At 42.2% G+C, this 14,776-nt stretch overlaps 1 protein-coding gene across 1 annotated transcript in view; it reads left to right on the top strand.

The window, feature by feature from the left end:
* LOC106520716 (glutamate receptor ionotropic, NMDA 2B) overlaps nt 1–14,236 on the top strand; it is a gene marked incomplete at its 5' end in the record, with an annotated part of 38,626 nt that extends 24,390 nt beyond the window's left edge. The window contains 2 exon segments of the mRNA XM_014012941.1: nt 2,885–3,123; nt 9,317–14,236. Of these exon segments, the coding sequence (XP_013868395.1) occupies nt 2,885–3,123; nt 9,317–11,587 (2,510 nt within the window).
* Between the last annotated feature and the right edge of the window lie 540 nt (nt 14,237–14,776).

Genomic DNA, 14,776 nt, shown 5'->3' on the forward strand with positions numbered 1-14,776 from the left:
GTGTGTGTGTGTGTGTGTGTGTGTGTGTGTGTGTACTTACATATTGGCATGGTCCAACATACTGTGAGAAACAAGGGCCCTCCGGAGGCCCACTATATTGTGTCCCAGTTAGGGATGCCAGTATAGCTCCTGGTGTATTCTGACACTTTGTGTTGTGAGGGTGTGTGTGTGTGTGTTTGTGTGAGTGTGCGTGCGTGCACATGTGAATGTGGGTCAGGGCTCTGAAAATGAGAATGCACATGTGTGTAAGCGAGAGTGTGTGTGTGTGTGTGTGTGTGTGTGTGTGTGTACTTACATATTGGCATGGTCCAACATACTGTGAGAAACAAGGGCCCTCCGGAGGCCCACTATATTGTGTCCCAGTTAGGGATGCCAGTATAGCTCCTGGTGTATTCTGACACTTTGTGTTGTGAGGGTGTGTGTGTGTGTTTGTGTGAGTGTGCGTGCATGCGTGCGTGCACATGTGAATGTGGGTCAGGGCTCTGAAAATGAGAATGCACATGTGTGTAAGCGAGAGTGTGTGTGTGTGTGTGTGTGTGTGTGTGTGTGTGTGTTGGGGCGATAAAGCAGGAGTTTATTCTGATTTTTCATGCCACAGGTTTATTTTTATCAGCCTACATATCATTTAGTTGTGTGTTTCTTTTTATATATCGATTGTTTGATTAGTTTTTATGTTAAAGTAAACATTCCCTCAAACTTTGAGATTCAGTCATGTGTTTATTTGCAGATGAATGTGGGTCAGCTTGTCGTAAGCCCCCCTCCCACACCTAAACACACACACACACACTGTGTCACTGCAACAGCGTTAATACAGGAAGTGGCCCTCATAAGATTTCAATGTCACTTTGCAATGCCTCACCATCCACTTCATTCCTTGTGGCCTAGAAAGTGATTTGGCTCACGCGGAATGCCCAGTGGCTCGATACGAAGGCTGCAAGGGAGTCTGGGTAGTTTGGCGCAGGCCTGAGCAAAAAAAATTACTTACAAATGTCCTAAAAATGCTATTTAATTTTTCCTACTGATTTCCACACTCASGTGGCTCAGTTGCAAGAGCGGCAGCGTGAAGAATGTAGCAGCTGCACTGCCAAGAGAGTTACAGTAATGTCTGTGGCGTGTTGCCAGAGTAGAGTGGGCCTGATGGGGCTAACGCCTGGGTATGAGGTCTTCTTTAAACTCTCTTTGACTAAACTGCTTCAGTGCCTGCAGGCCCCACGTCATGGGTACACTCCAAGACCCCAATAAGCTACATATAAAATGATAAATCACCTCGACGTCGCTACTTACGTTTTGTGCATTCTTAATACTCCCCTGAACCTTTGCCAAGAACCTGGAAGGACTCTCCATGTTCTAGCTGACTTTATGACTCACATCTTGGTCGACGTCCAGTACGAAGGGCATCATGAGTATTCTTAGTTCAACGTGTAKTTTTCTTACTGGTTAAAGTTAAAAAATCTACATTCTGTGAACTCCTTTGAATTCGAGCAATTCAGGTGGAAGTTTTTGTTTTGTGTCATCATGTGGTTAATTTCTCCCTCACCTAATGTTTGTTATACACAAAAGTGAAACTAATGGTGTCCCGATAAGAACCTTTTTACAATTATTCATACAAAGTGACCTGATACCTGGAACCAATACCGAAACTAGTATTGATACTGGTTTCGATACTCCATTGAATATGTTACAGTTTACATTTCAAGTGAAAAGTTTGTCTTCTGATTAGAAAAAGTGTGCAAGTTGAAAGAAAATCTTACTTTTTTTATTAACCTTTATTTAACCATGCAAATCCCATTGAGATCACAGATCTGTTTTGCAAGGGAAGCCTGAAGGCAACCTATTGTACGTGTTTTTGATCTGTGAGACCAGATCCAGTCAGAGGGGCTCTAGGTCTATAAAAAAGGAGAGACACATTGTTCTAAATAAAATAAATGTGTTTTTAAAGACATTGTGTAATGCTTAGGTTCTAACTCAGTAAGTACTCAGTAGCGGCGATTACCTAAACTGAAGTACTCATACTTAGTTTAAGAAAYACTGGTATCAAGACGCCCCTAGTAGAAACTGGACTGTTGAGTTTGAAGTGTTGCCTCCTCCAACCAGTTGTATTCAAATGTCTAACATTCAAGAAAGGATGGAATAACTATTTTTCTAAACATATACCTTTTCATTTAAAAGGAAAAGAATTTTGACACAACCATGAACCAGCAGTGTCAGRCTTTTTCTCAGCAGATCTGCAGCAGGTTGTGTCTGTATTTCYGTGCGGAGCCTCCCTCGAGCTTGTTTTGCTGCTGACTTTCTTGTTGCAGCTCCGAGGCCGTCCAGAGCTGAAGTGCAGCGACTGTGACTTAATTAACTGATGCCTGTTGTGCCTCTTGTCAGCTTTGATAGAGAACAGCTCCTGATGAAACAGAGGGTGACACGCACAATTAAACCCGAAACTGACCGACCAGTATTAGATAACAAACACGTGCAGGCCATTATCTGAAGATGTGCAAAAGAGTTTGATGTTATTTACATCTGACCTATGACATGTATGTCATTCTGTCTCAAGCAGATGTGAAAAGTGTGAAATTCTGTCGTRTTTCATTTCAACCAATCTAACCACYTTTTTCTCCACCATGCACCCTCCTATTTTTCTTCTGTTGCATCATTCTCTCCATCCCTCATCCCCTCCAAAACTCATTCTGTTCTTACATCATGTCCTTCCTCTCTACTCTATATTTTACATCCACTCCTGCTGTTTCACACCCATTTTCAAAATGAATTTCTTAAAAAAAAGATTTCAACTATCCTCTTCTCTCTGCCCCTGCCTGAATCCTTCCCCTCTTCCTTACCATCTGCCCACCCCCCTATTGTCCTCCCTTTAATCCTGCCCCCATCCTCCTTCCAGGTGAGATGGAGGAGCTGGAGTCTCTGTGGCTGACGGGGATCTGCCACCACGAGAAGAACGAGGTGATGTCCAGCCAGTTGGACGTGGACAACATGGCCGGCGTCTTCTACATGCTCGGCGCCGCCATGGCTCTTTCTCTCATCACGTTCATCTGCGAGCACTGGTTCTACTGGCAGCTGCGCTTCTGCTTCATGGGCGTGTGCTCCGGGCGGCCCGGTTTCGTCTTCACAGTCAGCAGGGTGAGACGTGCTGGGGAGAGGGATGGGAAGACCCTGATGTTGTAAAGTTATCTTTTACAAAGAAAACCATATTAATGATTGACCGTGAGTGCATAAAACACAAAATAACACAAAAACTTGGGTTTCATGAGTCTGATCATGAGGTTGATCGTTTTAATTGTAAAACTTGGGAGATAGTTAACCAAACTGATGGAGTAGTATGGAGTAGTACTGCCTTTTTTAGGATCACCATATTCTATAAATCAGAGGTGCCCAAAGTGGGGCCCGCGGGCCAAAATTGGCCCGCTGAGCCATTTGATTTGGCCCACCAGCAGTTGTCCTGGTTACTAGCTTGTAATTATATTAATATTAAATATAAAATACAAGTAACTACAAGAGAAATTTAGATTAGATTTAAGCCCATATATAGATTTGCACACCTTATAAGACCACATATACTCAAATTTTAAATTATGAAAATTCCCATGAGCCTTTGCTGCCTKAGCATACATTGAATTTTCTCCATGTCCATGGGCTGAAAAAAAAACTAAAGAATGTGGGCAACCACACTGGCTGCTAACTTAATCATAAAAAATAAAACAAATTTACTTAAGTATTTGCATTTCTTATATTATTGCGTTTGGCCCACGGCCCTCAGATTGATTTTAATTTTGGCCCTCTCAGGGAAAATGTTTGGGCACCCCTGCTGTAAATAGTTGTGTACCTGTTTGTTGCTCAACTGAGGGGCCTGGAGCCACTGATGCCAACTCCCCAGTAATAAAAGCTGCCAATGGCTGTCCTAAAAGTTGATAGATGATGTCATCATCTAATTAGAGTATTTGGACATATGTCTATAACTGTGATCTAGGCTGTAGGAAACATGCAGGTCAAGTGTGTCTGAAGAGACATAAATTAATTGTCTATACAAAAGACTCTGCAAGATCACCTTAATACTTCCTTGTTTATGCTAACATTACCATTATTGTCCCTGTATGACCTCTCCTGTAACCTTTCAGGCTTTTATAACATAGATGCTAAAACGTATCCTCCGTAACCCCGCCTCCATCTACCAAACATTACTGACATAAATGCGTTCTCTTTTTGTGTGTGTGTTTTGACTCTCAGACCTTTCTCTTTGCCGTGAGGTAAACATTTACAAAATACTGAGCTAAAATCAATATTTCACTCAACAATAACAAAAAAAAAACACAGCCACAGAAATGGTGAGGGTGGATTACTGAGGTCCCGAGAGACCAAAGTCACCTCAAGATGTTTGATTTGCATTCCAATTGTTTTGACACGGCTGTGGTGTAATTCACTGCGTGCCTCTGAAGGTGAACGGCCGCAGGCTGAAACCACGTGGCTCATTTACAGCAGAGGAGCCACACGTTGCTGCTCCCTGCTTCTRTTTCAGGTGTCGTTCATTGCTGGGACAGAAAAAAGCCCTAAAATTAAAAAAAAATTAAAAAAACCTCTCTCCTCTCTGCTTTATTGTTATGTTCGAGGACTAAACCGTGATTAATTTGAACAACGTTAATTTGATGTTGTTTGTTTCTGCCCGTGTGCGACCRTGTCTGTTCAGACTCGTTGCTAAAATGTCAGCTGACTTCTCGTCTCCAAAGACAAGCTGCTCGGCCTTGTTTTCCATTATTGCATTATATCATTGTAATTTGTAAGGGCTCGGGAACACGGGCTAATTAAGCTTTGTGCGGCATTCAGCGATTGCTCTCATTTGCTGAAATTACGTCTCTTTGCTGCAGTATGACAGAATGAATGAGCGCCACGTGTCCACAAATAGCCAGATGATTCGGTATGATAAAATATTCTTGGGGAAACACTCGTGGAAAGAGGTCATTTGCATTGTGCACAGCAGCAGAGATGTTTCCACACATTGTCGCCCAAAACCGTCATATCATCTCAGTTCTGTTTCCTGCTCAGCTACTCAGAGCAGTTTAGTTTTTTAAACATTTTATAGCATGATCCAGTAAAGCTTATTGTTATTGCTGCAATTAACATTTAAGCCCAGCAGCATAAAAAATAGCATCTGTCACGGTTGGTGGAACTCATGTGGCCTCAGTTGTGGCTCCACGGCTGTTTAGCGTTCCCTCTCTCTCTGGGCTTTTTTCTGTGAGCATCTCTCCCCTGGCTACCTGCTCCTCCAGGTCCCATCTGAAACATATTCATTAGATTGATTTAAACTGCCTCTAATGACTTTAGAACTGTAATTGTACTGGAAGGTTTAATCATCTGTAAATTTGTTTCATTTAGCACCATAAACATGCAACAGATTTGGACATTATTGAATTATCAGCGGCTTGAGTTGGTGCTGACATTTATTTTTGATATCTTGTCACTTCTTCACTGTTATCACCTTAAAACCTAAAAAGACATTCCTTTAAAAAAATATTAATCTGCATCCTGTATTTAAACGTTGATTTTTGACACATGGCAAAATTACTAAAAGGAAAGTCTCATAAGTAGAGGTAGATCAGTTGATTGGGCCGTTATTATTTGGGCAAATCTTTTTAAATAATTGACAAAAAATGTTGCAGTGGTTTTGCTCTCAAAACTATGGTCTTCTTTGCATCCTGGGTATTTTTCATAATAGAGATGTTTTTAAAAAAACTCATCAACAGAAAGTTGACCTGAGTTTTCTATCTTTTGAAATAAAACTTAAGTATGTTCCAGAAAAACTCATAAATAATAAATAATAAAGAGTTGAGATGATTATTTATAAAAGAAACGATGCTGAGGTTTTGTGGAAAGGTCATTAACAGGCAATATCTTACCTGTTGTAGATAACTCTTGTAACACCTTAGTTTGAAGAAATACAAGTTTAATGTTGACAGGACTGATRAGCTAACAGCTAGCTAAAGCACATTCAGTGCAGCCTGGCTGTGTCATAATATTACTGCCATAATATAATATTAACAGCAATGTAAAGGATTTTAAAATAGCATTTGCATGAACTGTTGTTGTTTTTTCCTGCGGATGTTCAAGGTTCCTCTCCCAGTCTAAACACATACATGTTAAGTTCAATGGTAATTCTAAATTGTCCCACGGTGTGAGTGAGAGGGTGAATGGTTGTTTCTATTCGTCCATGTGATGGACTTGTGACCTGTTCAGAGTGTGCCCCGCCTCTCGCAGAGTGTCTGCTGGATGTGGGCATGAGMAATCCTGAAAGGAAAAGCAGGACTGACCATTATTRGAACTTGGAGTTGTCTTATATGTCAGAAATMTGCTTTSATCTTGGCCACAGCTTTTTACTWGTYTGTCGAGTCAGGATTAAACTCTGTTTCTCCAAACTGAGGTTGTGTGTAGAGCTATCTACAGCAGGTGAGATATTAACTGTTCAAATTCAATAGATCTGAACTATTTCTTTATCTCTTAATTTTAGTTTTGTGTTAGTAATTTGTTAGATAACATTCCTTTTAGAAAGAAATATGGACAAATTTATACTGACAGTATAGTTTATAAGCTTTTAAATCTTCTAAAGAACAGGCAGGGATGTTTATAAACCTAAATATGCTTTAAAGGTCCTCATTACCATCGTTACAGGCTGTAAGTGTTGGCCCAGACTTCATCTACTGATAGTTTTTCTTTGTTATTGTTTTTTAAATCAGTTTCATGATTGTTCATCAACTGCGCTGATTTCTGAAGATTGCAGTCAGTCACTGAAAACCTTAATGTCAGCCTCTAATACTAAATTAAAAGTAAATGTTTCTGAAAATTAAAGAAATTATTCCAAATGTCCTAGAAGGGAAGATGGGACAGGCTCAGTAGCAAATGAGGTGAAGAAGAAGCGTTAAATAAATGAAATGATGACCTATTCTGTAAAAGACAGATGACTCAGGGGAGGCAGAGACAGGCCAGATAAACAATGATGGATGGTTTGGAGTGAGAAAAATATGAAAATATCAAGTTAAGGTTATAGGTTTGTCCTACACCACACAAATTCTTTGTGAATACCTTTTTTAAATATTTGACTCCTATGTTTTAACACTTGSGCTGTGACTTCTCATAATTGTCCACTAACACACTGTGGTGCTGAAAGAAGCAAAAATTTTATCTAAAAAATATAAATGAATAAAACCTTTGTGCTACTGCAAAGCAGGGTAATTAAAGAGAATGTGTGTCCAGGGAAAAGGTGTAATAGTCCTGTCAATAGATAGAAACAGAAGGTAGTAAAGACAAAACCTGACAGCAGACATGACCTTTGACCTCTTGTTTTTACACTAACAATATTTAGTTTCCACAGCCTTCTCCACACGACTTGAAAAACTGAGTAAAAAGGGATCTGATCCTTCAGGGGCCTCATCTGTCATGCCCGGTTCACTCTCCGCTGAACATCCATTTTTATCTGAATATTGTATCGTACATCACTGAATGTAAATGAAGCAGTTTATCATTCTGTCGCTGAACGACTCGGCCGGCGTTTCCTCGGCGCGACCGCTTCTTTATGGTGAGATCTGCGTTGTGGCCAGTGGCTCAGAGGGCTYGTGAAACTGAGGGTTTTAATAACTGCCAGGAGGAAACTGTTCAGCTGAATTCTAATCACATTGATTGAAGGTATTGATGAGTGTATTTGAAGGGGTTTTACAGTCACTGTGGCTATATAAATCCGCACGATTCTCTCTAATATTCATACCATTCACTCGCTTGCACTCTGTTTCCCACCAGTGAATATACAGTATCATTTTTTTTGTTGAAGTCTATAGCACGTAGATTTGTTTTCCATTTACAATACATCTCTGGTGACTAACATTATAAACAATCAAAGCTGTTCTACTTTCGAATGTCTGTTTTAAATTAATTATTGATCCAGAGTTAACTATGTTGTCCTATTTCAAATTTCTTTTGCTTCGCCTTAGTTTTCAAATAATTGAAAAGTGCATAACAAAAAGGTTAGGTTATTTTGTAAAAATAAAGGAATGTAACAGTGCAAATATACAAAGAAAAAAGTCTTAATTAGTAAGCACCAATTAGAATGAAATATATGGAGATAAATTAGTCTCAAAAAATGTGACAGCGTGCAACATTTGAGAACATTAAAAATCTGGCTCCTCTGTCAGGTCCTCCTGTTTCTGTTTCAACACTAAGTCCTTTTCTGTCACCACCATGAAGCTAACACTGAAAGTCCTGTCTGTTCTGTTCTGTATTTTTGTTACAAGCTTTAATTTCCTGTAACGCTGAGAATGTCCGCTCAGCATTTAGCTTGTAAGACACTACGGAAATCTAGTTTCCCGGTTCTGACWCCTGCTCTCTGATCAGCCAATCAAACGATGAGAAAATGATGACGCTATCCGAGGCCAGCTCGCAGGCTCTGGGGTCTTCACCTCGGCACCTGATCGGTCAAAACAACAGTATCGCTGCCATGTGTTTCACCGTCCCGGTGCCTTCGCTGTTTGTTCTGAAGGCCTGAGGCAGATGTCTGGACCCAACAGATGATGATCGAAATATGATTGGATAAAAGCTCTAAATAAATATAAGCTGCTGGACGCTGCACAGCCAAGAGAAAAACTATGAAACGAAGAGAACAGATGATTCAAAAATAATAATAATAATATCCTTATAATAATTTTAATAACTATTATAATAAATATAAAATATTCTAAAATGTAGTGATTCTGGTTGTGTTTAGGCCAGCAGAGAAGGCTTTACTGGCCCTGACGGCACACCACTAGGAAATCTTAAACAAGTCTTTGTTTACACTGCAGAGGAACACACATTAAGTTGAAACATGGTGATTCTCTTCCTGTTTAAAGTAAACCGATCACWTAGTATAAGATATAAGACTGTATCTAAAATTCAGGTAATCAGTCACAAAATTAAATTTCCTGTATTAAAACACACCTTTACAAGGGTTATAAGCTAATAAGTCAGAAACAAGTTGCTTCCAATAAGCCAGTAAATGTGGTAAAGCTCAGTTGTCTCAGCTTTTCAACAGCTTTGAATGCAGCACTACATGTGAATCTGCAGCGGTAAGAAAGACTGAAAAGTGACATTCACAGATCCATATACTCGTGAGCTTGCAAATCTTGGTGCTCTCTTGCTCAAATCTAGTTGTACAGTCTCCAGTACACGTTTGAATATTGCTGTGCGCTCAAATCTTCTATAGACTAATTTGTCTCCATAGAACATGCAATATTGGTGAAACAAAAACCAAAACATTCCTTCTCTAATCCTGCTCCTTGCCTGTGTTTCTTCCTCACAGGGTATATACAGCTGTATTCATGGAGTGCAGATTGAAGAAAAGAGCAGTTCTGCGTTGAACTCCCCATCAGCCACCATGAATAACACCCATTCCAACATCATGCGCCTCTTACGCACCGCCAAGAACATGGCTTCCCTGTCGGGTGTGAACGGCTCACCCCACAGCGCTCTGGACTTCATTCGCCGCGAATCTTCTGTATATGACATCTCTGAGCACCGCCGCAGCTTGGCAGGCCACTCTGACTGCAAACCTCCATACATGCCAGAGGACAACATGTTCAGTGACTACATCAATGAGGTGGAAAGGACGTTTGGCAACCTACATCTAAAGGACAGTAACCTGTACCAGGACCACTACCTACACCACCACGGCTCAACTCTAGGCCTCACTGGGCCTCCTCCCAACAGGCCCCACAGTTTGGGCAGTGGTAGTTCTCTGGAGGGGGGCATGTTCGATTGTGACAGCCTTGGTGGAGGGGTTGCGCCTATCTTTACCACCCAGCCCTGCTCAGCACTGACCCACAGGAACATGAGCAAGTTTGACCTCTTGTCCGGACAGACTCCTCCCTCAGGCCAGAGCTTCAAGGGAGGTCTGCCGGACTTGTATGGGAAATTCTCCTTCAAGGGAGGTGCTTCAAGTTCCACCTACATCCCCGGACAAGGTTACTGTGCGGGGAGAGGAGAGGAAGATGGGAATATACGATCAGATGTCTCAGATATTTCTACACACACAGTAACCTACGGGAATCTGGAGGGTAACGCCAAGAAGCGCAAACAGTACCGAGACAGTTTGAAAAAGAGGCCGGCCTCTGCAAAGTCCAGACGGGAGCTTGACGAGATTGAGCTGGGATACAGGAGAAAACCTTATCACATCAGCCACCACCACTACCACAGTCAACGCTCTGCCTCTCCACCTCTCCTACCCTCTGAACGCAAGAGAGGTGGTGGAGGGGGGAACAATAACGGGAGCTCATATCTTTTCCGAGAAAAGGAGAGTGTGAGGGACTTTTACTTGGACCAGTTTCGGCCCAAAGAGGGCGTCCCTCAGTGGGAACATGTGGACTTGACAGAAGGCCCAGGAAGTAGAGATGGGGGTGTATCAACCTGCACTTCCTTGGTACCTGTGGATGACTTTCTTAAGAGCAAGCCCAAGAAGTCGGATTCAAAGAGTGGGGGAGGATCTGGGCTGGCAGGGGGAGAGTGGGAGTGCAGAAACTGTCGGGCTAGTGTGGCAGGTGGGGGCAAGCAGATGTCCATTCATGGCRGTGGTGGCTATGGTGGGGGTATGAGCTGTGGGTCCTCAGGGGGTGGAGGTAACAGCCGGCCCAGCTCTGCGACCTGCATGCGTTGCGAAGGTTGTAAAAAGACAGGAAATTTGTACGATATCAGCGAGGACAACAACCACTCCTTGGAACAAATGGGGGGTGGGAATGAAGGAGTGGTAGGCTGCATGGCCCCAGGCCCCCAGTCTCAATCTCAGGTCCAGCAGAGGAGGAAGAGCGGAGGGTTCGGGAAGCAGCTGAGGCGGCAACATTCTTACGACACATTTGTGGACCTTCAGAAGGAGGAATCAGGTGGAATGGGAAGTTTGATGGGAGGTTTGGGAGGAGGTGGAGGGATAAGTGGACCAAATTTGGGAGGAATGCTGCCCCCACCAAGAAGTGTTAGCTTGAAGGAGAAAGAACGCTACATGGAAGGTAACAGCCCCTTTGCACACATATTTGAGCGCCACGGGGGCTCTGAGAGAGAAAGAGAAAGGGACAGAGACCCATTGTTTTATGGAGGTGAGAGCCAGAAAGGACCTGGCTCACCGTTCGGCCTGTTCAGAAGCGGTGAGGGCCTCCATCGCCGCTCCATCGGAGAAAGAGACATGAGAGACAGGTCTTTGATGGAAGGAGGAGGTGGGGCAGCATTCTCTTTATCCAAATCTCTTTACCCAGACAGGGTAAACCAAAACCCCTTTATTCCCACCTTTGGTGATGATCAGTGTCTGATGCACGGAGCCAAACAATATTACATGACAAAGCAACAGCAACAAATTGCCACAAACAGCCGAAGTGACTTCAGGGGTCAGATGAGTGCTGGATCGTATATGCCAGCGTCTGCCACAGCCGGGGGGATGTCCAGTGTGTCCCCCCGGTTCCCAAAAGAGCTCAGTTTCAGTGGGATGAACCATCATGGCTCCATGTTAGGGGTCGGCCCCCCACGTCCCTTCAACGGAAGCAATGGCCATGTGTACGAAAAACTCTCCAGTATTGAGTCTGACGTGTGAAAGACAAACCGCAAGGAGGAGGAGTGCAATAGAGGTACAGTATCAAGCATTAGGAGATCAGGGCTATTTCTTTAAACACTGTAGACACAAAACAGCCCACAGGGAGACAGGAAGATGTTGGGGGGAGACTGGAAGGTTTTGTTTCTAAAAGTATTAGAGTGAGGGAAATTGATGATAAAAAAAATCAGGACATCCTGAGGAGGTTTGGGGATGCCAACCTTCTCTGATAAAATGGCCAAAGCTACTCTACCTTACATCCATATAAAGTCAATAAACATTCCAAATACCCTCCAATCCAAGTCCTATCATTTTCTCCACCAGTGTTTTAGTAGTCACWGCATCTTAGTTTGCTCGTGACCGTATGGTGTGAGGTGATGGCAGTCCGAAGGCTCCCGCTGAGTGCATGTGAGGAAATACAGTGAAAGCGAGGAGACAGAAGCGAACTCTCCATCTGCTCCTGCGTTTCTGCAGAAAGTAGATGTTTTTCCCCATTCGCCCAAGTCACAACACAGGTCACCGCTCTTCACCCGTCCTCTTCTTCTCAGCGCCCGTTTCTCCTCCTCATTCCCAACACCTAAAGAGCTGTTTGTTATCAAAAATACAATCATGAATGATAATAAGATATTCTTATAGAAAACAGGGTACAAGAACAACAATAACATGAATAACAGACATTTTTGCTGATTATGGTACTACTGTTTTAAGGCATCAGTAAGTTTTTTTTATTCTGTTGGTATAATATTTTACTACTTTCTAAGTATCTGTAGTTGTGTATTTGTCTGCTAACAGTGGCGGCAGAAAAGTTGTTTTTGTTGTTATCCTACAAGCCAGAAGGACTGAGGTCTCTAAGTTGTGTTTTTCTGTTAAACATTTTACTCCATACTCATTCATGTATTTGCTTCTTTTTGAAACGCTGGATCTCAAAGACACACTTGATGCTGAGAGATCCTTAAAGACATTATAAACCAAGCTCACACATCCGGACTGAAACACACACACACAGTTTTTGTCAGTCTGAACTTGTGTTACTGTGAACAACAGAAGCTGAAGCTGCTGAGTGGAAGGATGTGCCTTAGTGGTCTCCAGTGGAAGTGTCCTCCAGTTCACAAGTGGAGGGACCGGTGGGCTTTCACGCTGCTTGGTGTTCTTATCACAATTGAGCCAAAACCGCATTAGAAGTCAACAGCAGGCCACTGCTGCTGGTTTCAACACAAGATGCTGTTTAGGATCTTTTATATCTTCGTAAAACTATTTCATAAGTCAGGAATGGGGAGTGTTTTATGAACTAAGTGTATTCAGGATACACAACGTGACACATCAACCACTTCCCTTACTCAGCCTCGCTTTAGTTTTCTATTAAAGGCATTCATTTGAACTACCATAAGCAGTCTGGGAGGCTCATACAGCAAGCTTTGTTTTGACTGTGTAAGATTAATATTATGCACTGTCACTTACGTAGGAGAAATGTTTAAAAAAACGTGTAGGAGAAGCGTTGCTATCCCACGACTGTAAAAAGCCGAGCTATGGAGGCTTCTTAAACACAAGCAAAGGCTTCAGGAAAGTGGTTATCTCATGAAAGTTTTTTTTATTATTATTACTTGGACTGTTGTATATAGTGTGTTTAACAGAAGAGGCCTCATTTATTGCACAGGACCTTTTTATTCAATGTAGGTTCAGGCACTCAGTAGACATGCCTTATCGTCTCATCACCCCTGACCTGCTCCTCAAGCCGTCTGGTGATGACTCATCACGACCCGACTGCRGGGGGGGGCTTCTATTAGAGATCTGAAGGTTTCGTCTTTGATTTGTTGGTTTTACAAGTTCAAGGGCTGAAGGAGATTGTGCAGAAGTGCTGGCCACAGTACAGAGCTGTGAGAATATGTGGAAAACAATGTTCGCTGACTGAACCCCGATACAAATTCACCCTCACTGAGAGTTGGCTAATATGTTTGTGCACATAGACAGAAACTAAATGTCTGAGCTTCTAGGCATGGGCCTGTTTCTTATTCTAGATAAAGTAATCAATGATTTCAATAAAATCCTGTTATTCTTTTATTTCCATTACCAATTTCTTTTATAGTCATTTGATTATTTAGAGAGATTAAAAACAATATCTTATCTGTTGTAGATAACTCTTCGAATAATCTCAGTTTGGAAAAAATGTTTGATTCTTGATGAGCTAGTCCAAGCTTGGCTTGCTGATCTCATAATCTTTGCATGTTGTAACAATTCATGAAAACACCTTTGATAAACTTTTACATCATTATTTAATTATTTTTATATTTCTGACGCAAGCTGCACCAGAAGTGCTGAAGTTAGCTGCTGCTAAGTATTCCACTTCTCAATAACCACAAAAGTGTGTATAAATAACAATAGAATGTGAAATAGGTGGTGTTGTGAAGGTTAACAAAAAAAACTTTTGCATAAATTCTTTTGAAATGCTTAGAACTAGTGTTGTATTGAGATGGCAACTTTGATTTTTACTGCTTTGAGACGAGCAGTTATCCCTAATTTACACTACTTGCGTTCCRTCTCCGCTCCGCTGCGGTCCGATCTCCGCGGCAAATACGCACTCATTATAATCAATGAGAGTGTTTACACTGGCTGCACACGGGTGCGCAGGGCGGCGGTGAGCAGACGGCGGTCCGTCAAAAATTAGAACAGATCCTATTTTTGCCGGACACCGGAGCTGCGCCGGTGTCAATTTTTAAAATTATGTCGCACCAGCAGGAAAAGAAATGAGCACAACATCCGTATTTTCAAAATAAGACACTTTTAGGCTGGATAATTTGTTGGAAAAATGTCGAAACTGCGGCTATACTGTATTAATAAATATAGTGATATATTTCTACACAAATGCTGTCAGAGTGTATCGTTCTGTTTGGGAAGCAGATGGAAACGTAGCATGCAGCATATGTGTACACACATGATACACGTGGATTTTATTTTGAAATCAGAAGTTTCAGAAAGCCGACAGCGAGACAGTTTCAACATAGATATCAAAAGCCTTTGTATCGTTGTTTTCAGCTGTGTTTGGAGTTCGTCCTTCACAGAATTAATTATTTTTTGCTGTGACTTCCACACTTATCACTGAATTTATTGCGCGATCTCCTCTGTCGGACCGGAGCGGAGGTAGTGTAAACTGGACTTGAAACTCACAGCTGTGACCTGCGCCCCGCAGCGGAGATG

This window comes from Austrofundulus limnaeus, unplaced genomic scaffold (genome assembly GCF_001266775.1).
Source record: "Austrofundulus limnaeus strain Quisiro unplaced genomic scaffold, Austrofundulus_limnaeus-1.0 Scaffold96, whole genome shotgun sequence".
NCBI classification, from domain to species: Eukaryota; Metazoa; Chordata; class Actinopteri; order Cyprinodontiformes; family Rivulidae; genus Austrofundulus; species Austrofundulus limnaeus.